Source organism: Beta vulgaris, chromosome 2 (genome assembly GCF_026745355.1).
Source record: "Beta vulgaris subsp. vulgaris cultivar EL10 chromosome 2, EL10.2, whole genome shotgun sequence".
NCBI classification, from domain to species: domain Eukaryota; kingdom Viridiplantae; phylum Streptophyta; class Magnoliopsida; order Caryophyllales; family Amaranthaceae; genus Beta; species Beta vulgaris.
The window spans coordinates 47634768-47657493 of NC_079203.1; the positions used below are offsets into that span (position 1 = coordinate 47634768).

General features: G+C 38.1%; 2 protein-coding genes across 3 annotated transcripts; one reads left to right on the plus strand and one right to left on the minus strand.

Moving 5' to 3' along the window:
* Nucleotides 1–506: 506 nt before the first annotated feature.
* LOC104883049 (aspartate aminotransferase, chloroplastic) lies at nt 507–12404 on the plus strand. Its single transcript, XM_010667497.3, has 12 exons — nt 507–659; nt 806–856; nt 956–1033; nt 1603–1797; nt 8656–8694; nt 8782–8871; nt 9043–9151; nt 9250–9359; nt 9663–9806; nt 11068–11234; nt 11685–11949; nt 12096–12404. Exons 2-12 carry the CDS (start codon nt 806–808, stop codon nt 12225–12227), a joined length of 1380 nt encoding a protein of 459 aa, XP_010665799.1. The 5' UTR covers nt 507–659; the 3' UTR covers nt 12228–12404.
* Nucleotides 12405–16599: 4195 nt separating this feature from the next.
* LOC104883041 (probable receptor-like protein kinase At1g80640) lies at nt 16600–22400 on the minus strand. Of its 2 annotated transcripts, XM_010667484.4 has the most exons (10): nt 21915–22376; nt 21292–21462; nt 20917–21167; nt 20668–20800; nt 20281–20344; nt 20108–20204; nt 19855–19957; nt 18236–18354; nt 18057–18146; nt 16600–17078 (listed from the first exon to the last, which is right to left on the minus strand). In XM_010667484.4, the coding sequence occupies exons 1-10, from the start codon at nt 22060–22062 to the stop codon at nt 16914–16916; spliced, it is 1341 nt and encodes a 446-aa protein (XP_010665786.1). In that variant the 5' UTR covers nt 22063–22376; the 3' UTR covers nt 16600–16913. The 2 variants fall into 2 exon arrangements, with proteins under 2 accessions (XP_010665786.1, XP_010665794.1); XM_010667492.4 differs by lacking the exons at nt 16600–17078; nt 18057–18146 and having other exon boundaries at nt 18285–18879; nt 21915–22400.
* Between the last annotated feature and the right edge of the window lie 326 nt (nt 22401–22726).

A 22726-nucleotide genomic window follows, 5' to 3' on the forward strand; every position in this document is an offset into this window, starting at 1 on the left:
AACAAAACTAACTATTTACTTAAAATTAGTAAGTATTAACAAGTCTTAAGAAACATAGCAAGAGAAAAAGAAGGAAAAGTCTTCAAAGTGATACCTTATCTAGTTTTAATATCCAAACCTTCAAGTTAAGTATCCGAATTGATAAACGATCTAATTCGGGCATCGTATTTCTCAAATTGAATCTATTGACTGTTTGAACTTAGGATATCCAAATAGTTTTGCACAACACGACCACAAGCCAAGTCTTTCGGATCAAACTTTTAGTAATGCTAGGATGACTATTGACTATATTTAGCCGAGCAAGGGACTAATAGAAGTGGTAAGCAAGCTATAATTTTGTATAAGTGAATTTAATTTAATATCGAGTTAACTTTTCAACGTATGAAATTACAACTGCGCCCTTATCGACGTTTAGATATTTAAGATAGAATGTAAGCACTATATTATGAAACGGAGGGAGTAATATCGACTTTAACTTTTTAGCGTATGAATTACGAGAGAGCCCTTGTTGACGTTTAGACATCCTCCTGCACTGCTGAGTACACAATTTACACAGCGTCATCCATCACGCTTTCGATTTTATCGCCCCTTCCAAACTCAAACCTTCCCCACTTCCTCTGTCTCTCTCTTCCTTTGTGGTTCTCATTTGAAGCGTTAAGGTACGGGAATCCTCCTTCATTTTTACTTACATTTCCTACTTATCCTACGTACTAACTTCATCATTTCCAGCATTAATCACTGCAAAAATGGTTCTACTTTGTTCAATTTATTTTTCTGGGTTTTTACTTTTACTTGGGTTTTTCAGATGGCTTCAATCTCTGCTACTTCTCTCTTTCTTCAAACTCCTTCTAATAAGGTTATTTTTCACCTTTCATTGTTTTCCCTTTTCTTTTAATGAATACTTCTGTGTTAATTTTGGCAAGTATTGATTTTTATTTATTTCTTTCAAATTTAGGGAAGGGTGAATCTGAGCAACTGTGATTCCAATGCTTTTGTTGGTGGAGAAAAGAGAAATGCATCTTTCAAATTGCAGGTAACCCACTTTTCATCTGATCTTTTAGTTTGATTGGGTTGTTCCATTATTATAGTTTTTGTTTGTGATTTTGTCAGAAAGTTATGGTATTTAAATCTGGCACTTAAAGATTTTTTGTAACAATAAGCTATAATTTTAGTTTCCTGCATATAATTTTAGTAAGGATATAAATATCATCATAGACCTTCTTAGGTCATTTGATCTTGGGTGAAATTATGAGGATGATCACAGTAATTTTCAGTTACCTTCAAGTTACTTGGAATTTTAGCCCATATTGAGAGATTTGTGGACTCTGATTCATTTAATTTTCTTGTTGCAATGTTAAGCGTTTATGTCTTAGACTAGGTGGTTCTGTTATTAATTTGCAAGCTCATGCATCCGACCCCGGCCTATTAGGCTTAAGGTTTTGGCATTCTTCTTGTTGGTTTATTATTAATTTTACAATGCAGGGTGGGGGTGTGGGAGGACGAGGGGTGAATTGATGGGTGTCGATCAGTCAAAACTATAAGCAAGGTTTTGATCTTCAAGTAATGCTTATTGTTTTATTATGTTTTGTCCTCCAATTGCAGTCTTTCAGTCGGGTCAGCATGGTTGCCACTGTCAATGCTTCTCGTTTTGATGGTGTATCAATGGCTCCTGCAGACCCTATCTTAGGTGTTTCAGAAGCTTTTAAAGCTGACACGGATGAAAAGAAGTTAAATCTTGGTGTTGGAGCTTACCGTACTGAAGAACTTCAGCCTTATGTCCTGAATGTTGTCAAGAAGGTAAGTTTTGGTTTTTCTTTTGATCTGAATTTTTATGCATTGTCTTGTACAAAGAAGTGCAATTTTATAATTTTCTTGTGATTAAAAACCCTCTAATCTCCCGTATGTCTTCCCTCTCTTGGGCTTATCTATGAGCTATGGTGGCTGTATTATGGAGTCCATTTCTAGTTCCTATCAACTGTACACTTCCATGCCGCACTTTTCACATACATATTGTCAAAATATAAATCATCATGCAGATTTTGCCTTCATGTTTTTTCCAAATAAATTGACTCTCTTCATTCAGAAATTTAATCATCACTCTTACCATTCTATAATGCTGCTAAGCACTCAAATATGTCACACAGAAAATTAGGGCTAAATAAGGATATGGATGTATTAATATTAGTCACAGCACCAATGGTTAATACAAACTAGCTCACATTCGAGAGGTGAGGCTCTCCTTAGTTACTTCTCTCTACAAATCATTTCATACCCTACTCTTATTCCACTCCTCTATTTATACTACTGAGCTGCTGAGATCACTCCAATCATTTCTGCCACCTCTGCTGTCCTTTCTGCTAGCCGTTAGGAATAAAGGAATATCCCCCTGCCAATCATTGACTCATCATGCCTTGCTGTCATTCTTCTAGAAGGTGGGATGAAGACCCTCTTTTACCCTTTCTTGCATATGTAATTAGTTTCTCACCAGGCTGGTATCTAGCATTACTCCCCCCCAGGAGAGCCACCTTGTCCTCAAGGTGGAAGTGAGGGAACCTGGTGGCTACTGCAGCAAAATCTTCCCAAGTGGCTTCATAGGCCAGTAGATGCTTCCACTGGATGAGGACTTCTGTGGGATTCCCAGTGTGTGGATTAGGTGCTCTGATGTTCAGTAGCTTCTCTGGTTCTGCCTCTAGGATTAACTCAGGGGACAGTTGGGGTGGTAGTGTGGGATTGGCTAGCTGGGGACCCACAGAACGCTTCAGTTGAGACACATGAAAGACTGGGTGGATCCTTGCTGCCTCTGGAAGTTTTAATCTGTAGGCTACTGGTCCTACTTTCTCCAGCACCTCAAAAGGCCCATAATACCTAGCTGCCAGCTTTTCATTCCTCCTTTTTGCCAATAATCTCTGCCTATAGGGTTGCAGCTTGAGGTATGCCAGGTCCCCTGCCTCAAAATTGAGGTCTCTCCTTTTCCCATCTTCATAGCTCTTCATCAATTGTTGTGCCCTGATTAGATGAGCCTTTAGGTCATCAAGGATAGCATCTCTTTCTACTAGCTGCTCCTCCAGTGTAGAGATAGGTGTGCCACCCCTGGTATAGGGGGTAAGGTGGGGTGGATCCCTCCCATAGAGTGCTTTGAACGGTGTACATTTGGTAGATGAGTGTAAGCTGGTGTTGTACCAATACTCGGCCCAATGTAGCCACTTTGCCGATGACTTCGGTTCCCCATTAATGAAACACCTCAAGTAGGATTCTAAGCTCTTGTTCACCACCTCAGTTTGACCATCTGACTGAGGGTGGTACGCGGTGCTGTAGTGTAAGGCAGACCCCTGTAGCTTGAAGATTTCCTTCCAAAAATTGCTAAGGAAGATCTTGTCCCTGTCAGAAATAATGGTAGTGGGAGTACCATGTAGGCGGATGATTTCTTTTGTAAACAATTCTGCTATCATGGGGGCGTTGTAAGGGTGTTTGATGCTAAGGAAATGAGCATATTTAGTCAGTCTATCAACTACAACCAGCACTGCATCTTTACCCTTAGACAGAGGCAAGCCTTCAACAAAATCCATACTTATTTCTTCCCATACCTGTGTGGGTATTGGTAGAGATTGAAGAAGTCCCCCAGGGCTTAAGGTAGATTGTTTATTCTGTTGACAAATGTGACACGCTTGAGTGTATAGCTGAATCTCCTTCCTCATGCCGGGCCAGAACCACTGGGTTGCTATCCTTTTATAGGTTTTCAGGTCTCCTGAGTGACCTCCCAAGGGGCTGTCATGGTGCTCCTGTAGTAAGAGCGGAATCAGAGAAGAATTCTTTGGAATGACCAGTCTCCCTTTGTACATCAGCAGGCCCTTCTCCACATAGTAACCCTTTTGGGGTAGGGGTTTCCCTTGTTTATGTCTGCTGTGAGCTGCTTTACAAAAGGATCTTGCTGTATTTTGGGCACCCACTCTTCCCATGCGAACTTGCAGGTAGTGGCCAGGGCATTGATCTCCCCTCCTTGCCTCCGGGATAGGGCATCGGCCACTACATTGGTAGTGCCAGACCTATAACTGATCTCGAAAGTAAACCCCATCAGCTTACTCACCCACCTTTGGTACTCCGGCCCAATTTCCCTTTGTTCCATCAAAAACTTCAAACTCTGTTGATCCATTTTTATGATGAATTTTCTGCCCAATAGATAGTGTCTCCACTTAAGGACCGCAAACACTATAGCCATCAATTCTTTTTCGTAAATGGATTTGAGTTTTGCCCGTGGCCCCAATGTTTGGCTAAAAAAGGCAATAGGGTGCTTATCCTGTGAGAGAACAGCGCCCAATCCGTAGTTTGACGCGTCTGTTTCAACGATGAAGGTTTTTGAAAAATCTGGGAGGGCTAGTGTAGGATCTTGTGTCATGGCTTTTTTGAGGGCTTCAAAGGCTGTGGTGGCTGTTGGGTTCCAGATGAAGCTGTCTTTTTTAAGGAGTTGTGTCAAGGGTTGGGCTACACTCGCATATCCTGCCACAAACCGCCTATAATACCCGGTTAGGCCCAAAAATCCCCTCAATTCTTTTATGTTCTTGGGTTGTGGCCAGTCCGTCATGGCCCTTACCTTCTCTTGATCCACCGATACCCTGATTATATGCCCCAGGTAGACTATTTTGGAGTGGCCGAATTCACATTTTTTTGGGTTTGCGAAGAGCTGATGTTGCTGTAATTTTTGGAGAGTTAGGGAGAGATGTTTTTTTTGGGTTTCCAGGGATGGGCTATACACAAGTATGTCATCAAAAAACACTAAAACAAACTTGCGTAAAAAAGGCTTGAATACCTCGTTCATGAGGGATTGGAAGGTGGAGGGGGCATTGGTGAGGCCAAAAGGCATCACCATGAACTCATAGTGGCCTTGATGTGTTCGAAATGCTGTCTTGTGTTCATCTCCTTCGATCATCCTAATTTGATGGTACCTTGCCTTCAGATCCAACTTTGTGAACACGGCTGCCCCCTTCAGTTCATCCAATAATTCATCGATCATTGGAATGGGAAATTTGTCGGGTACGGTTACCTTGTTTAAAGCCCGGTAGTCAATGCAAAATCTCCAACTTCCGTCTCTTTTTTTAACAAGCAGAACTAGGCTCGAAAAAGGGCTGGTAGAAGGTCTTACCAGACCAGCCTGCAACATATCCTCCACCAATCTTTCGATTTCATCCTTCTGGGCCTGACCATACCTATATGGTCTCACACTGACCGGATCACAACCCTGTTTCATAACTATGGAGTGCTCGTGGCCCCTGATGGGTGGGAGCCCAGTGGGTGGCATGAACACAACCCAATAAGAATGGACCACCGAGGCTAAAAACTCCGGAATTTTCCCTGTTTCAGCAGTACCTTCCCCCTCTTCAATCCCGTTAAGTCCGATGAGATATCCTCCTCCCTCCTTCCTGATCGTTCTCATCATGGCTTTTAGTGAAATCAGGGTCCTATACAAGGATGGGTCTCCTTTAAGGGTGATTGTGTTTGGGCCAATTTGAAATTTGAGGGTTTGAGTTTTCCAGTTTGCAGTCATGGTTCCAAGTTTTTCCAACCATTGAATCCCTAAAATCAGGTCAGAGTTGCCCAAATCCAAGGGTAGAAAATTCTCAATTATCTCTATGCCTTGTAATTGTAAAAGAATGGATCGGCACTCACCTTGGCCTTGCACGGCTTTTCCAGTGTCGAGGGTGACCCCAAATCCTCCGGTGGGTGTGATGGGAAGGTTGAGCTTTTCCACGGTGGCTAGGGACACGAAGTTATGGGTTGCTCCCGGGTCTACCATTACTACCACTTCACTTCCTTTGATGCTTCCCCTCATTTTCAGCGTTTTTGGGGTGGTTATGCCCAAAACTGAGTTGAGTGAAATTTCCGGGTGGTGCTCCGAGGAAGGTTCTTCTTTTTCCTCTTGCTCGCCGTCGTCCGCGAGCTCCTCTTCCTCCCCCCCTTCTTCCGAGCTCATCAATACGCTCAGCTCTCTTCGCCGACACCGGTGCCCGACGCTCCACTTGTCATCGCACCGGAAGCAAATCCCCTTTTCTCTCCGGTACTGCATTTCTTGGTCACTGAGCCTACGGACCTCGTTACTGTTGCGGTGGGGGGTGTTTTTTGAGTTGGGATAGGTGGTGTTTGGGTTGGGATAGGAATTTCTGGTGGTGGAGCTTGTCGATCCGGTGAGGGAAAGTGTGGGATTAGTTTTGGGTGGGTTATATGGGTTGTAGTTGTGGGTAATACTGCTATTTGGTTTAGTGTAGGAGTAAGGGGTGGGGTTTTTGTTTTGTGAGGCTCTGTTTGAGTTAGGCCCAGTTTTACTCATTGAGGCCCACCTAAGTTTTTCTTCGGCCTTGAGTGCTAGGTCCATGGCCATGTCAAGGTTCCTGGGGTTCAGCAGTTGTACTTCGGCCCGAATCTCTTCTTTCAGCCCATTCAAGAACTTTCCTTTTACAATCTCTTCTGGTACCCCTGTGAGAGGAGCGAGCAACTCGATGAACCGCCTCCGGTAATCTGCCACTCCCCCATCCTGCTCGTGGCTTAGCCACTGTTCGTGGAGAGTACCTCCGGTGATCGGTCGGAATTGCCGGAGTAACAACCCTCTTAGCTCGTCCCACCGTTGTATCTCCCTCCTTCCGTTTTCCCACTGAAACCAAAGTAGGGCGTCCCCTTCGAGGGCGACCACCGCTGCTTTCACCTTGTCTTCTTCATTCATACGGTGGAACTTAAAATACCTTTCGGCTCGCATGATCCAACCATCCGGGTTCACCCCATCAAAGAGAGGGAGGTCTAGTTTCCGGTATCTCCAGCTCCCACCTCTTCCAGTCACCCGGTTTTCCTCGTCGTGAAAAGGGGTGTTTTCGAATATGTGGTCGGTCTCCCCCCGTCTGGGCTGCTCCACGCTAGGCGTGGCTGACTGGTCTGGCAGCGCCTCTTTCAGGGCTAACATGGAGGCTCTTATCTCGTCCTGAAACTTCTTCTGTTCTTCCCGGAGTTGTCTCAGTAGGAGCTCATTGTTTTCGCGGGCCCGATTCATCCTTCCCTCCAATCTTTCCCCCAGCCCTTGGTGGTTGCGCATTACCTCGGTGAGGGTGGCGTGAAGTCCGGCAAAGTCTTGTTCTAACTGGTCTACCCTCTGCTGTTGGGTGGGTGCCATTTTTTTTCAGGTTACTCAAGGATCTCGCTTGCTCTGATACCAGGTTGCTAAGCACTCAAATATGTCACACAGAAAATTAGGGCTAAATAAGGATATGGATGTATTAATATTAGTCACAGCACCAATGGTTAATACAAACTAGCTCACATTCGAGAGGTGAGGCTCTCCTTAGTTACTTCTCTCTACAAATCATTTCATACCTTACTCTTATTCCACTCCTCTATTTATACTACTGAGCTGCTGAGATCACTCCAATCATTTCTGCCACCTCTGCTGTCCTTTCTGCTAGCCGTTAGGAATAAAGGAATATCCCCCTGCCAATCATTGACTCATCATGCCTTGCTGTCATTCTTCTAGAAGGTGGGATGAAGACCCTCTTTTACCCTTTCTTGCATATGTAATTAGTTTCTCACCAGGCTGGTATCTAGCAAATGCCTAAAAACATAGTCCTTTTACTTAAAAAAGTGATAATGTATACCCTATTTCCTTATCATTGTTGGAGTTGGCTTTTTGTAGAGGATTAGCATAGGATTTCTCTATCTCTACCAGGATAGAAGTATATTAGGAATCAAGTCACAACTACTTTGCTTCCTCAAAAAAAAAAGGTCAAAACTACTTTATAGCAGTATTTTGTGAACTAACATGGCTATACAAGTTATGATACCATAATGTATGTTGGTTGCAGATGATACGGTATTGGTGGACGAAACTATAAATGAGATTAATGTTAGATTGGAACAACAGAGGCAAACATTGAACCTTGGGGTTTAAGCTAAGTCAAAGCGATACTAAGTGAATGCAGTGCAATTTTAGTAATGAGAGGGAGTGAGGATGTAGTATTATTAGATGGTAAAGAATTGCCTAGACGTGAGTGATTTGAGTACCTTTGGTAGAATCTACTGAAGAATAGAGATATTAACCAAGATGTGGCTCACACAATACATTTAGGGTGGCTCAAATGAGAGGAGCAACTAGGATATCAGCAACTGTATCGTACTTCTAAGGTTATTGGGAAGATTTTGTAGCTTAGCTATTAGACCAATGTTATTATACGAGTCGGAGTGTTAGAACATTTAGGAAGAATCATATTGATAGCTTGAAGAATTTTTCTTCACTTCCTGAATTGAATAGATTACTTTGTCCAGAACATTTAGGAAGAATCATGTATTTATGCATTTTGCATAACATCTTTATCCCTCGAAGCAGAAAACTTTATGATTTCCTCATCATGAGCTATTAAAGCCATGCTTGCCGTCCTTGGGTGAGTTTTAGGTGTTTGAACCTTTAGATTATGGAGACCTTGTTATATGTCCATGTCACTTGAAGTTTAAGTAATTGAATTTAAACTGCTTATCTTAATTTTTTATGCTTGTGTAATGGTCGAGCAAGATTTCCTGGAAGAAAGTTAAGATGTATTAGGGTCATTACTGCTGATGTTGCCTAGAATTGTAGTATTTTATTTTGATACTCGAACCTTACACGATATGAATTTGGTGTGTTTTCAGGCGGAGAATCTTATGCTGGAGAGAGGAGAAAACAAGGAGGTATGCTGAACTATTGGATCAATGTGGTGCTCTCAGAATTACTTTGTTTCTCATAGTTGCTTATGATATGTTGATTTCACTCTACAGTATCTGCCAATTGAAGGCTTGGCAGCTTTTAACAAAGTGACTGCAGAATTGCTCTTCGGGGCTGACAACCCTGTTTTAAAAGAACAAAGAGTATGTACTCTTTGAAGCAATTAGTTTTTCTTTCAGCTATTGTTGTGAATAATTCCATAACTTTGCCTCTTCTTTTCTTGAGTGTTGTAATTTACAATTCTAATTTTCAAACGTAAGAATGACTTCTTCCCCTTTCTTTGAATTTTAATTGTGCTCCATTTTCATTTCAAGGTGGCAACTGTCCAAAGTCTTTCAGGAACTGGTTCTCTCCGCCTTGCAGGAGCATTCATCGAACGCTATTTCCCTGGTGCCAAAGTGTTGATATCATCTCCATCTTGGGGTGTGTATCTTCACTCCTTTATTCCGTCTTTATCTCTTGGTTATGTCATAGTCCTCCATGCAAAGAAAAACATAGACTAAAGTTAACTTCTGGTGCAGGCAATCACAAAAATATTTTCAATGATGCCAGAGTTCCATGGTCCGAGTACAGATACTATGACCCTAAAACAGTGGGTTTGGATTTTGAGGGGATGATAGCAGATATTAAGGTGAGGTAGATGATGTGAAATGAAACAATCGTAATCTATCTATTATAATAGTATTCAAGCATTCAATTTCTCTATCATGTTTCCTCATTCATATTCTATCTGGGTATAATGGCTTGCCACAGATTCTTGGTTTCTTTGATGCCACCCTATACATTCTTTTTGAAGTTTTAAGTTCTCATACTTAGGTCTGCAGTCTGCTTGCCCATTAAAGATTGATGAATTTTGGCCTACCATTAATACAACAAGTATATGTTCTCTATCAGCAAATTAGATACAAGTCTTATCAAAGACTTATTTTTTCAGGCAGCTCCTGAAGGATCGTTCATTTTGCTCCACGGCTGTGCACACAACCCCACTGGAATTGATCCAACTCCGGAGCAATGGGTAAAAATTGCTGATGTCATTCAGGAGAGGAACCACATTCCATTCTTTGATGTTGCATATCAGGTATTTATTTACCTGCACCAATTATGTTTGTTTGCCAGAACTAGCATCCACAAATTTTAAGTGTTTAGTTTCAAGCAGTCATTCAATTTTGATTTATTGAATAATCTAGCTTGTAAGTTAGAAATGTCATTACGACAATTATTGCAAGTCATTGACTAGAGCCTATGAAGTATGAACTATTACAACCAGGCAAAGGTATATTTTTGTGTAGTGATTATCAATAAAGATGAGAGAACTTCGGACACCCTCCTTGTGAGGTATTATCCTAGTATGTCTACTATTCAATGTCGATAATACGCCAAATCATGTAAAAAAAGTTAACAGAGAAAAGATATGTATGTCTACTCTTCAGTATCTATTTCCCTGCTTGTAAGTATTAGAGTACGCTTGAACTGAATATCCTTGCAGCATGAGAATAGAATTTTCTTGTCATTCATGAAGGCGTCAATATTCCATGGACCAGAGAACTTCTCTAACAGAAATTGAGGCTATGTTAAATTTATCGGAGTATCATTTTCCGTGAAAAACATGCTCGTATGGGAAACACAATTGTAAATTAATTTTCTTTTGTTTGGTCCCTTACAATATAATTTAGAGAAAGGTTTAAATGAAATATGAAGGGGAGAAAATAGATGGGAGAAAAATTTGACTTTTTCTTATAGATAGGAAAATGTTTTCCTGATTTCCACCATTGAGAAAACTATTTTCACCATTTACGAAATAAATAAAGGACAATAGGACTACAACTAAATTGCCTCCCTTAAAGCCTTAAACATGTATCGTAGTATGTGTCTTGGTTTATTTCTTACTAAAAGTAAAGATAGCTGATAACTGAGCGGTGCTTCGGTAGTATGCAAATATTAGTTTGTCAAGCTTGGGTTTCGAATTTCATATATATTTTGGCCACCTAAAAGGAAGATGATAAATATATGAAGAAACCGTAACTAAAGTAAATTTCGTTTATAAGCACTCTGATGTGAAGGTCATTCATCTTTCTTCTTACTACGCATGAACTAGGAGGGAGAGTGTAAGGTGCAACAAGGAATCCAAAGTGCTTGCCCTTATTTCTTGAGCCCTTGGGAATGGGGATAATGATCAGTTTGCTTGTGTAAGGCATGTGATACTGGATCCTGCTCCTCTCCCCCCCCCCCTCCTTTCAGCACCCTTCTCTGTGCAAATTTTGTCATTGCTGTTCCTAGTGAATCGCTCATCTTTTCTTCTCATATTGTGTAATCCAAAATGTTGAAATTCCGTATTGTAGGGTTTTGCAAGTGGTAGCCTTGACGAAGATGCATCATCTATGAGGTTGTTTGCTTCGCGTGGTATGGAATTGCTGGTTGCTCAATCTTACAGTAAAAATCTTGGTCTTTACGCAGAAAGGATTGGTGCTATCAATGTTGTCTGCTCATCTGCAGATGCTGCTACAAGGTGAAGTAATTCTTGGGCTCACTTCCAAGTTTTCAATTTTCTGCATTTAAGCATCTTACATGGAAACTCAGTGATTACGTTTGCTTTTTAGCAAAGGAAATGAACTTCTTTTGGTTTCTTGATTAAGAGCCCGTATGGCATCAGCTTTTTCAGAGGTTTGACCAAGTCAAAACTCTACTAAAGCTGAAAAGTTGTGTTAGATGAAGTAGTGCTATAAAAAAGCCAAAAATTTACTTATAACGGTAGAGGTAGCTTGTGTAGGTAATATAATTTTGCTTTTGTTCTTTTACTAATACGTCAACTACTTTCACTGAACACTAATTGTTCCAGAAGCTCATTCGACAGCTAACATCTAGATATGAGCTAGTATCATAGCTAACATTTTTTTTGGCCGAATACATCCTATTTTAATTAACTAAAAGAGCTACTATTCTTCTACTTCCCTTTCAGGGTGAAGAGCCAATTGAAAAGGCTAGCACGACCTATGTACTCCAACCCTCCAGTTCACGGGGCAAAGATTGTTGCTAATGTTGTAGGCAATCCGGATCTTTTCAATGAATGGAAGGAAGAGATGGAAATGATGGCTGGTAGGATTAAGAGTGTTAGGCAGAAATTGTACGACAATCTGATTTCAAAAGATAAGAGTGGGAAGGACTGGTCATATATTCTTAAACAGATAGGCATGTTTTCTTTCACTGGCCTAAACAAAGCTCAGGTAATTTTCTTTCCAAGATGCCGAGATTTTTACTTGTTCAGTTGTTTGAAATAATTGCTGGAATTGATAAAGTTAGCATCATATTCGTAAGACTGTAACAACATGCCAATTCTTGTAACACTCATTTCACCGTTTCTGTCCACCAGAGTGACAATATGACAAATAAGTGGCACATATACATGACAAAGGATGGAAGAATATCACTTGCTGGTTTATCTGCAGCCAAATGTGAATACCTTGCTGATGCCATCATCGACTCATACTACAATGTTAGTTAAAAGATGTACATTTACACATGAAGCCCAGGAAATCGCATTAAAATTTTGGTGAGTGTTCATCTTGACTTCGAGATTTTGTAATAATTTGTGCACTATATGCTCTTATTTGAAGCAATGTGCATTGCATTTGTTACTTTGAGGACTATATTGTTATTTGACCGTGTGGTTTACGTACTACTTGATACTCATTGCGCAAAATCCTCCGGAACATCATATTAGATACTAACCCATTGCTCCATTGATGTGGATGACGGTCATCTGTGTTTTTTTTTGTTCATTTATTAGTCTTGATTAGTTGGGGGATAGACTACAATCGAAAATTCAGATCGGTAATCGATCCGGATTAGAGTTGGTTACTGGATACACCCGAATGGAAAAAAGGGCAAAGAATTATTAGGTTATGTTCACTCTACCTTGTTCATATTCAAATCAGATTTTACCTTATTCCATTTACTGTTGACTTGTTCCCACATGAAGGAATTATGCAAAATCAGCTTTTGTGATATACAAGTTGAAAAATGAATCTAAAATACCTCACATTGTAATGTTTTTCCTCATAAGCTAGTGTAAAATATGGTCAAAGTTTTTTCCAGTACATGATGAGACTATACTAGATAAGAATTCATCTTCAAATTCCATGCCATCCAAACAATAGATTTCATCCAAATCCGGGATTTGAAATGAAATCTTGCTATCCAAACATAGCATTAATAAATTCATATTAGATCATCTTATCTGAAGTGAAGAAAATAAAGTGTTGTTGGGTATCAGAAAAGAGGGCTACCCATGACGCTAGATTTTTGGTGTTTTTGGCTTAGACCCTCCTACCATTAATGATTAACCCGACCCTCTAATGACTCAACCTGACCTAATAAGAAGGTCTATTCGGAGGTGTAAAGAGATTGTCGAACACCGAGAACGTTAAATGATTCTAAGATAGAATAGACAATATAATCCATTTATTCTTGTAGGTTATAAAATACACTTAGAGCATGCTTTGCTCGAGTTGTGGAATAAAAAAGGAATGGAATCAAATAGAGCAATAATGGTAACAAAACTTGTTATCTTTATTAGATATTTGGTTCAACCTTGAAATAGAAAAGGAATTGTAACTATTATCATAAAGGGGTACGAGGGGAAGGTAACAAACTAGAGAGTCTATTTACCATCAAGTAATAGTAATGGAACGTGGAAGAGTTCAAACATTAATTCATTAGACACTCGTGTGTACCATGTGGATGGTACACTCAAGACTAATACTTGCTAATTTGCTCATTTGAAAAGTCTCATTTTCAGTACATTTTGTTCATTTGGTAACTAACTAAGTAAAAAAAATTCTTGTATGCCATGCTTACGGTACACCATGGTGTATGATAATATTGTAGGGGTTGAACTAAACAAAACAGACGGAAATAATTGATTGATTTTATTTTCTAGGGTCCAAAAATATTAAACAAATTATGGTCTTAAAGTTTTAACCTAAAAAAACCATATGTAACTCAGAAATTTTATATATAAAAAAAAATTGTGGATCATTTTTATTCCTAGTCAAGACAATTTCACCAAACACACCCTACAAAAACCGTGAAACAAAAAAGAAAGAAACTTTATGGTGGGAACGTAAGAAGGGTTGGGCAATCAGCAATGAGGTCTCTCAACTCCCACACCACATGCTTGTTGATTGATGCTCCTCAACTGCAGCAGCTATTATGCTTTACAGCCATGACATGAGCAGATGAGCTACGCTGTTTATATATTGTTGAATGTTGAATTGAGTTGATATTTGATGTTCCACAGTATTAATTAAGTACTAGAGTATTGTTTTGTGACCGACATTGTGGTCTTTTTCATCAACTCATTTTTTTCCAAGTACCAAATTGATAATTGTACCAGTACATTGTAATAAAGTTTAATCCTAGATCTTCATTGTATAACACCTTACACTACAGTACTACACATCACACATGTACTAACTCTTTCACACGGGCCATACAGTCTACAAAGGTAAAATAAATACACAATGATGGCCAATCATACATAAAACGTCATACATTAATAATTACTAACATTACATTAATTTTGATCCTCATTCTCTTTGTCTTTGAGTTTTTTTCCATATCAGAATACCGATTCTCTAGAGTTTCAAAATAATTCATATCAGAAAACCCTTATCATGAGATCCTCTTTGGCGCTCCTTTTTGTCTACACTTACTTTTGCATGATTTTCAAGTCACACATTTGCCTATTTATTTGTATATATAACTGCTTATTACTTGTAATTATAATATATTGATATTTTGAAAGTAAAAAAAAACTAACTCGATTTCACACTTTGGTGTGTAGATCTTTACATTTATGAATGACAAAACATACAAATTGATTCTATCATACAAAAACTAGCTATAGTAATAAAAAAAAATAAAAAAATAAAAAAACAAGTCGACTATATTATACAAAATTACTATATCATACAAAAACTAACTATATCAAATTAAAACTGACTATATCATATTTTTCGAGTGCACAATAAGTTATTGTGAGCTTAGTCCATTCAAGTTTTTTTTAAATGAATAATTTAATATTAATACTTTCTAACTTTGATCAACAAAAGGTAAAAAAAAAAAATGGGGGGAAAGAAAAGAAAAACGAATATAGTAGAATATAGAAAGTGTATGGGTACTACCCAAGTTTGCTAGCGGACATACATTATGGTCGGCAGTATAGAGTCAGGACGCGAACTCACAAGAAGTAAATCAACGCTTCCTCTACTTAAAGACTGGGATTGCCGTCGCGGCCACCGAAAAGGACAAAACAAAGGGAATCTTCCCTCTGACAGATTCATTACAGTCATACACGTGTGACGTGTAGGGATGGGCAAGAGTCGTGTCTGGCCGGACCCCGGACCCGGACCCTAATTTTTTTTTACAGACCCGGACCCGGACCCTAAGGGTCTGAAAAAATTGGACCTTGACCCAGACCCTTAGGGTCTGGAGGGTCTAGAGGGTCCAAGCCTAAATTTTCTTTATTTTGCCAAATTTTCAGTTTTTTAACCCTAATTTTCAATTTTTTAACCCTAATTTTCTACAAATTCAACTCAAACAAAATATCAAGACTGAAATTCATACTTATAAACTGAAAAACGAAACAAACAATGAAACAAATCAGTTTGAAACAAACAAATACCACATTTCAAATCATTGTGAAACAAACAAATACCACATTTCAAATGAAACAAACAATGAAATAAATCAGTTCGACAAACAAATCAATTTGAAATTTAACAAATAAATCAGAGAAATAAATCAGTACGAACTTCGAATAATGAAATTAACAGTTTCATACAAAAAATGTTCGAAAAAACAAAGAGAATGATCGAAGAATCAGAGAGAAATAAAAAGAAAACTGGAAAAATTCAAGAGAAATACATGGAGCTGCCTGAGCAACGTTAATCAGCGGCAAAGTTGAAGGAAACCGGCGGCAAAGTCGAAGGAAACCGGCAGCGTGACAATGGATGAGTGGAGGCGTGACTGCGTCTCACTCTCACTCTTTTGGTCTTTTTGTGTTAAAGTTAAACTATTAGTTTAGGCCTTTAGGGTTTTAAAAAAATCAGCTTTTTCAAAAAAAAAATATTAAAATTTACATATTGCATATGTTTAGGGTCTAGGGTCGGGTCTGGGTCTACAACATCAGGACCCGGACCCTCAAAAATTACTTGGACCCAGACCCGGCCCCGGACCCTAAGGGTCTGAAAAAGTTGGACCCATACCCTTAAATTAAGGTCGGGTCCAGCAGGGTCCGGGTCGGGTCTTGGACCCATGCCCATCCCTGGTGACGTGTCAAAGGATTATCTATTCTGTCAGGTGAATAGTACACCTATAAATAGCCAAACAGTACTATTCCTGCAGATACATTCTCTCCCATACTAAAAATAGCTTATCTCGCTCTCTCTAAGTTTTCTCTCTAGATTCCTATCGGACACTAGCTGACTTGAGCGTCGGAGGGGGTTTCCTCACAACCACCCCGAGGGTAGCTCACGTTTGTTCTTTTGCAGATCACCACTCCCGGATAACCCCCATTACTCACGGAAACCTTTTGCATCCGCCACCGTTTCAATACCAAAACAGAAAGCTTGTGAATTGTGATAGTAATATTTGAAAACAAATTGTAATACTTTTTTTTGATATGATTCTTTTTTTTGGGATACTATTGCTCTTATGTGCTTTTTGTTTCACTTTCCTAAAAAAAAAGTTACTAAACTCATCGTAAAGATCAACCAATCATTGTTCACATAAACAAAAAAGAAAGAAAAAATATCAGCCTATCATGCCTCCACACACGTGGTAAATGTTTATCCCAGTCCACACTATGGTCATTCACTGCACCAATTCTGAAAATAATACTATACATCAGCAGTATATGTAAATATAAACTGCATTTTTCAGATTTTCTATACAGAAATTCAACTTTTATACGTGTAACAATTTACAAACCTGGTAAAGTAACCAAGACTCTATCTAAAAATCAAAATGACTCAACCTTAAAATTACAAGAAAAAGAGATGGAGGAGAGGAGAAAATCTTGATGACAAGGAAGATAAAGCAAATATGGTGGAAAATAGATTCTGTGAATATTGAAAATGGAATTTCAAAATTGTGATTGTAGCAAATGCAGAAGACTTCCAACCTTCTAAGCTGTCTGCTGCTCCACGAACGCCGTGGAAGCCCTAGAATTAACTCTAAGAGTACCTCCAAGTTCAACTGGGACGAGTGGAAAAAGCGAGTGCAAAACGTCGGTAATCAATGGACGGTAACTCGGTTCTGGTTGCACACATAACACGGCTACAGCGGCGACCTACAAAATTTGCAGTAGAAAACATTCTTTTAGCACATTAAGCAAGGATTGAATGATTGATGACAACAAAATCATAGTTCCTCCACCCTTAATCTTGCAATTACATACTACTTCCCTAGAACACTATGCTTCAATCAAGTAAGTGTAAAACTGTTTGGAATGTACTCAGTACCAAATCCCACTTCAGTCTATTCCACAATAATTAACTAGCTACAAAAAAATGGATATGGAATTTGGTATGGAGACAAAAGGTAAATGATTGTTCTTGGGTATTTAATTCAAAAGTCATTCCTAGTCACATACCAAATAGCAAATTTCATGATATTACTACTCCCTCCGTTTCATAATATAAGGCATCACGCTTAACGAAAATTTGCTTTGACCACAAATATCTCTTATAATATGATAAATAATAATTATAAAAATTATACCGTTGGATTCATTGTGAAAAATACTATAATAATAACTTTAATTTTTTACATTTTTTATCCACGTAAATTTAGAGTAATTAATGGTCAAAGTTCGACCTCGAACATTGTGCGTGCCTTATATTTTGAAACAGTATTAACGACATATCTATACTTGTGTCAAAAACATTTATACATGTTGACAACTTGACATAGAGGATAAGAGTATGATTGCTAAAAACGATTTCTCTATAATTAATGTAATCAGTCTAGAACAAATCAGGTAGAATAGATACTCCTATAGCAAAGCAATTAGGTAGAAATCAATTATGAAATTATGCAACTTTTGTGGGTATTGAATGAACATCCTCTTTCCAATAATATTATAAATAATGATGAATTCCATCCCATTCCAACCAACTGCTACTAAGACTTTCTGGTGTCAGACAGTTGATTTGCCAGATCTTTACTTAACAAGAAATGAACTCTGCTTTTGAATGTTAAGGACCCTAAAATTGATACTACTATCAAATAAAGGAGATATTGAGAGGGGAGTGTTGTGATAAATTACTTGATACAAATGCTTCGGATCCATGGTGTCTCGGATCACAGGATCCACGATGCTCGGAAGCTTTGTTCTATCTGTCAACTGAGGCATTGCCTGCAATAGAATGGATTTGACACTTAGAATTCTAATTACTTGATAGTTGATAAATAGGCACGCTTTACGGCACATTATACTATACATACCCATGTCACTATGGATTGGCATTGAGATGGTGATAATTTTTCCACAGGCTTTCTCCCGAGGAGAAGCTCCAAGAGTACCACTCCAAATGCATAAACATCACTTTTATCTGTCAATTTGCCTGACAACACGCAGAAAACCCTTAATTAATCATATACAAAAACAAATTGCCGTATGCATGCTATAATGGTCTGTCATACAATTTGCAACTGATCGTGCAATGCTCACATTACAGTTTTGTTTTCTTCACTTGGTTTTCACTTAACTAACTAAAACTTATTGTAGTTGTCAATTGCACTTGGTAGTGTTTACTGGCTTTCCGAGCTTAAATTATCTGAGCTTATAAGCCCTTAACTTGAACTTTTTTTTTTAATCTATATGAGCCACAAAGACAGTACAAAGTACAAAGAAGGGGAGGGGGAATCGAACCTATGACCTATCGTTCACAACACCTCAATCTTAACCACTAGGCCAAGACATCCTTGGTAGCCCTTAACTTGAACTTTAACTTGTCTGAACTTATTTTACCATAACTAAGTGAATCTAAGGTGAGAATGACAAAGCCTCGACGACTTCTTTAGTTTTGGTACCTGTAGAGATGCACAGGTTGTAATTCCCAGGGAGTGAAAAGCGAGGGACTTTTTTACTGTCCAAAAACAGAAGATGTATTTTAGTAAGTTCTGATTCCCACATTGGAATTTTACTTTCTACAGCCAATCAAACTATCTTTGACACTTTTCAGTTCTCAATAAGTGAAACTTCCACAGACATGTAATTTTGAGGGAATTGTGTGCTCAACCAAGCGATTACTAATCCATTTATCTGCAAGGAGAACATGAATCTATAGATTTTTGTGCAATCTAAACCAAAAGAATCATTTGAATTCTGTGACATGCAATCCATACATAACTCCAATAATCTAGCCAGAGGATACATACAACTAGAATATTCTAACTACTGAATTTTTTTGTGTAGACAATTAATATAGTGGACCAAGGGGATCCAAAGTCCAGCAAGAATAAGGCAGTAAGGAGATCAAGCTCAACAAATAATATAATCCAGATAAGTGTTTTTTTAAAGAGTAGAGCTCACAACATAATTGACTCACCTGCTCTTCAGCAGCAATACATGTGCACCCATATGCAGATGAAATTAATATGAATCACAAAGGTACTATCTACATTCACCTACTAAGATCAGATTATTTTACAAGATGATTAAACAAAGAAACCCGACAGAGCCATTATAAGGCATCTCGAGGGAAGAAATATACTGTTTGACAAAAGCAAAACAGCCAGAATTGAGAATTTGCAGCTTACCAAGGGTGCATCTTCACCTTAAAAAAATACTTCCCTAGTTTTCTATAAAAGTGCAACACGTTGACTTTCATGCTGGCGAATGCATAACTTTGACCATTAATATCTTAAACTATATATTAGCAAAAAGCATAAAAGTCGGCATTTGTATATACATTAAGACAAATCAAATAACATTCATTTACTATTTTAATTATATGGTCAAATGGTAATATGTGAATAGAGAAGCCAAAGTGTTGCATTTAGAAAACAAAGGAAAACTCACCCTAAGCATGATAGCTGATAAGCAGGTTTAGCAGACTTACCATCTAAGAGGTACTCGGGTGCCACATACCCTAAGGTGCCCGAGAGCTTTAGGTTGTTCTTGATGTGGGGTCCATCAGTGATAGCGAGACCGAAATCCGAAAGCTAGCACATATCAAGACGTTAGATAAAGCTACATCAACGAATGGTTAAAATGAGTAGAAGTTTAAATAAAGATAATATTATACTGGTTTAACGCATATCAAGAATAGAATAGACACTCCCATTCGTTTCTTTTTTACTATTTATAATTACCTTGGCATTGTACTCGGAGTCCAGAAGAATATTTGATGATTTCAGATCTCTATGAATGACTGGAGGGTTACAGTGCTCATGAAGATATTCGAGTCCTCTGATCAAGACATACAAATTTGTCATCATGCGATCTAAAGAATTAAAAATTAGCAAGTGAGTGCATTTATAGTCACCTTGCAATTTCAAGAGCGATTTTCATTCGGATATACCAAGTTAAAGTTGATCCTCGAGAAACACCTATAACATTGATCAAATACATATATTAGGTTCTCCATCTTTCATTCTATAGTACTTTACACTTGACATTGACACTATCTTGTGTCACTCATATGATATATGCTACTCGGACTCTTTATTTCACATCAAGTACTCATGTACATCCTCGAGACTCTAACATGCACGTGGGCACTTAGCTCGTCATTTTGGATCAAAAACATGGAAATCTTTAATCAGATCCCATTACTTGGACACAAACCTGTGTGGCTGTGTGTTGTGTCTGACACGAGTACCCTAGTCCGAGCATTAGTAACATTTCATATGAGAATGTTTAGAGATATTACCGTGCAGCTGAGTTTCTAGGCATCCATTTTCCATGATTTCATACACAAGGAATCTTGTATCACCATGAATGCAACATCCCAAAAGATTTATAATATTCTGATGCCGAATTTTACTTAACAACTCGATCTCATTCTGCATTTATGTAATTTCAACACAACTCAGTGAATCACATTTAGGAATAGTTCCAAATTCATCATCTTAAACAGAGAATAGGTGTACAAGCTAAGAAGATACATAGTAGATAGTACCTCGAATTCTTTTTCAGCTTCTTGGCCACCCCCATTGATTTTCTTCACAGCAACATAACAATTACCATCGAGTTTAGCCTTGTATACACAACCAAAACCACCCACACCGAGGACATTATCCTCATCGAAATTGCCGGTGGCAGCCTCTAGTAGCTTGTAATCCAAATTAGAGATAGACCCTCTTGATTTGCTATTTTTCAAAGAATTCAAGGTACCCTTTGATTGTTTTAGTGAAAACCTACTGACGAAATCTTCAAAGTCGAATCCCCATCATAGGAAAGAACACATACTAAGAATGTCAGTAAGCTCAATCAATGAATAATAACAAGATCATACCAAAAAGTGAAATTGGTAGTCTAAAAAAGCAATTTTTACCTGAGTTTGTACCATGCTTCTTTCTGGGTTTACCTAAATTCTTCTTATGATAAATCCACAAAGAAAGCAAAGATAACATAACAACACCAACAAAAGCACAGGCAACAATGAAGGCTACTCTCATTCTGATGTTTGTATCCATTTTTATTTGTTCACCACCCACTTGAAATCCTGCTCATAAAAACCAAGAGAAAACTAAAAATTTCGTCCAACACTAAATTTGCTATAAAAAAAATCATCCAACCTAATTTGCAAAGTTGGAAGTATAAATCACTTTAATTATGACCAGAACATAGAAATTTGGTGAAGAAATGTAGAAACTTTATCCCACTGATAACAGCTAAATAAAATAAATAAACAGCTGATTCAATAAAAACAATGAGGGACCAAAAAAGATAATGTAAATTATAACCACATTAATTTGAAGATTTAATCTTGCAATAATTAAGTAATTTAATTACATTCAATGATCTGGGTCATAAACCCATAACTGCTTTTTGGTGGGTTTTTTTTCCCAATTTATATTTTGAAATTTTAAAGTGGCCCCAAAAAATTTCAAGTCACTTCAGTTTAAATTTTGATCTAATTAGTAAAAAAAAATGGAGGAAAAGAGAGAATTTTACCTGGAGAAAATTCAGCCATTGCAGGAGAAATTGGAGAGCTTACAGGTGAAGAAAAAGGGGAAATTGCTCTTGCATCTGTGAGTAAGAAGTGAAAAACCCACTTTTGATGTTGAAGTAAAACAATCAAAACATAAACAATTTTCCTCATATTGTCCTTCTTTTCTCTCTACTACTATGAACTTAATCAAGAAATTCCAAATTTGAAAATGTTTTTCAGAAACAAGGAAGATGAAGAAGACAGAAAATTTAAATTCTTGAAATTGCCCTTTTGTGTTGAAGAAAAACAAAAATTGTTCAAAACCTTCACGTTTTCTTTGCTTTCCCTCTCACACTGTCCTTCTCTGTCTCTACCATCCACAAAGACAGAGAGACTCCAAGAAAAAGCGTTGCAATTTTATTATTTGTCAAGCTGTGCATGTCATGAACGGGAAACTCATGAAGTATTTAACATGGTACAGTCTTTTTCAATGTAATTAACGAAATAATTGGGTAATTGGCGGTTACTGTTGACAATTTTACTTGGTTGGATCGAGTGGTTTATATTGGGTTTTATGTTACATTTTGGGGGAGGTTGGTTTCGGTAATAACTTTTGAGGTAGCTTTTAGTATTTTGATCAAGTTAAAATTTTAATACTCCCTCCGTCCTTTAATAGAGTGTCCATTTCTTTTTTGGACACTATTCAAAGGTAAAGAAAGCCCTCAAAAAATATTTCTAATATATAAGAAAAAACATAGTAATGTGGGGTCTTGTTTGATTCGTCTCATTACGTACATTGAGAAAATCAAACTTTTATAATTTTTACTAATATGAA